A 2,510-nucleotide genomic window follows, 5' to 3' on the forward strand; every position below is an offset into this window, starting at 1 on the left:
AAAATTATTCATAAGTATTAATAAAATTATGAATGTTGGATGCCCAAAAAAGTCTTATAAAAATAAAATTATTGAGAGTACGGTATAAAAATAATATTAAATTAATATTCTCACGTTATTACTGAAATTAAAAAAAAAGTTAATGGATTCGACTAAATATTTCTTTATATATATATATATATATCTAAAATTTATATTTTTTCTAATAGAACAATGAGTAACAATAAATCTCTAAAGACAAAAGCAGCATGGGACATGGAGACTACTAAACAATTTATCCAAGCATGTTTAGATCAAGTTGCTAAACAGCAACGTAATGGAACCACTCTTACAAAAAAAGGTTGGAAGGATGCTTTGTCTCAATTTAATGAAAAAACTGGAAAACAATATGATAAGATTCAGTTAAAAAATAAATGGGACAATCTTAAGAAGAAATGGTCAGCATGGTACAAGCTTTTTGGCAAAGAAACGGGTTTAGGATGGGATTATACTAAACATACCGTTGATGCACCAAATGAATGGTGGGAGAGAAAACAATTGGTACGTAGCAACTTATTATTAAAGCAAAAATTTTAACTTTAATTTTGGTAACAAGTCTTGTTGATTAGTTGTACACATGCAGGAAAATCCCTTATATGGAAAATTCAGAAATAAAGGACTTCCTTTTAAAGATGAGTTAACTATATTATTTAAAGATGTTATGGCCGATGGCAAATTTGCTTGGGCTCCCTCATCTGAGATGTTACCTAGTGGCATAGAAGAATATGGTGATGGATATCGACCATACTTTGAGGAAGGTCATGTTGATATAGAAGAGGGTTCCGGAGATAGTGAAGAAGGTATAGGTGCTAGTGTGGGAGTTAATTCTGAATTTCAACACATAAATCTTAGCTCATCTCAAGAAAATAATAGTCAAAAGAGTACGGGAAAAAGAAAGAGAGATGTGGTTTGTGAAACAACAAAACAGAAGAAAAATTTTAAAGTCCCTGCCTCAAAGCAAATTGCGGATGCAATAAGTAGAATTGCCTCTGCATCTGAATCACGCTCAACTATTGTGTCCACATTTCTAGTACCCGGTGCATCTATTGGGGAAGTAATGGCTGAGATTCAAAAGATGGAAATGATTACTAGTGATCCCGATTTTCATAGTCGTTGTTGTCAACTAATGATGTTTAAGCCAGCTAGAGAAATGTTTGTATCCTTAAAAGGATATGAGCAGAGATTGTTGGATTGGCTCAAACATGCAGCATATAATCCACTACCATTCATGCAAAATTAATATTTTTTATGATTTTCATGCAAAACTAGTTAAGTTATTATTGTACTCCATTTTAATTTGTCCATGAATGTTTTGTTATGCTAGGATAAGACAATAGAAAAATTTGTGTGTTGCTTGTTTAGTTATTTATCATTTTATATAATGTTTGTGGTACTTAATTATTGTTCTTATTATATATAATTTATTTCTTAGCTTGGTATTGATAAGAATTTATTTATATTCTTATGTAGGACTTACTTTTTGTTAATTAATTTGGAATGAACATGGAGTATTTATTTGAAGAGTATGAAAAGGAACAACATGAAGAATCAAAATTACTTTCCATTATAGAAGAAGAAACAGATGAAATTGAAAATATTTCTGCATTAATTGGTCAATATGCAGTCAATTATCTGTGCAAAAAACCATGCAGAACTAGTGAACAAACAGGTTATTTATGGGTGCAAGAAATTTTATGTGGCCATGACATTCGTTGTTATGAAATGTTTCGGATGGAAAAACATGTTTTTTTTAAATTTTGTGATGAACTAGTTGAACAAGGATTAAAATCTACAAGACAAATGGGAGTTCAATTTTCTACAAATAAACTATATTTACTTGATTATCATGTAACTAATTTTATTCCTCATTAGGTAAATATTATTTGGTAGATGCCGGTTATCCAACACCGAAAGGATATATTGGTCCATATAAATGTGAGCGCTATCATCTTGCAGATTTTAGGCGTTCTTCTGAATTTATAAATCATAATGAAGTATTTAATTATTATCACTCAAGCTTAAGATGCACAATAGAAAGGACTTTTGGAGTGTGGAAAAATAGATTTGCTATCTTGCTGACACATGCCCAAGTTCAAAATTGAAACTCAAGTGCAGATAGTGTGTGCAACAATGGCTATTCATAATTTTATTAGAAGACATTCTGAAACAGATACTGAGTTTAATCAATATGAACATGCAAACATTCTTGATGGAGAAGATAATAGTTATGTTGGTGACAACTCAGATCAAACTCTAACCATTAGCTCTTCTGCAGAAATGAACCGTGTTCGAGATTCGATTAGGGATCAAATTATTAATCACATGCAGGTGTTCTTATGTACAAATTTTGTATAAGATATTATTTTTTATGTATTTTATTAGTATTTTATTTTTGAATGTAATATTATTAGTGTTTTTATGTATTAAAATATATTTTGTCAATTTTTATATGTTACTTTAATTTAGTAAGT

At 29.9% G+C, this 2,510-nt stretch overlaps 1 protein-coding gene across 1 annotated transcript; it reads left to right on the forward strand.

Moving 5' to 3' along the window:
* The first annotated feature begins 213 nt into the window (after positions 1-213).
* Positions 214-1,279, forward strand: LOC110273533 (L10-interacting MYB domain-containing protein-like). The gene is made up of 2 exons (XM_021126690.2): positions 214-540; positions 623-1,279. The coding sequence occupies exons 1-2, from the start codon at positions 214-216 to the stop codon at positions 1,277-1,279; spliced, it is 984 nt and encodes a 327-aa protein (XP_020982349.2).
* Positions 1,280-2,510: the final 1,231 nt, after the last annotated feature.

Source organism: Arachis duranensis, chromosome 7 (assembly GCF_000817695.3).
Source record: "Arachis duranensis cultivar V14167 chromosome 7, aradu.V14167.gnm2.J7QH, whole genome shotgun sequence".
NCBI classification, from domain to species: domain Eukaryota; kingdom Viridiplantae; phylum Streptophyta; class Magnoliopsida; order Fabales; family Fabaceae; genus Arachis; species Arachis duranensis.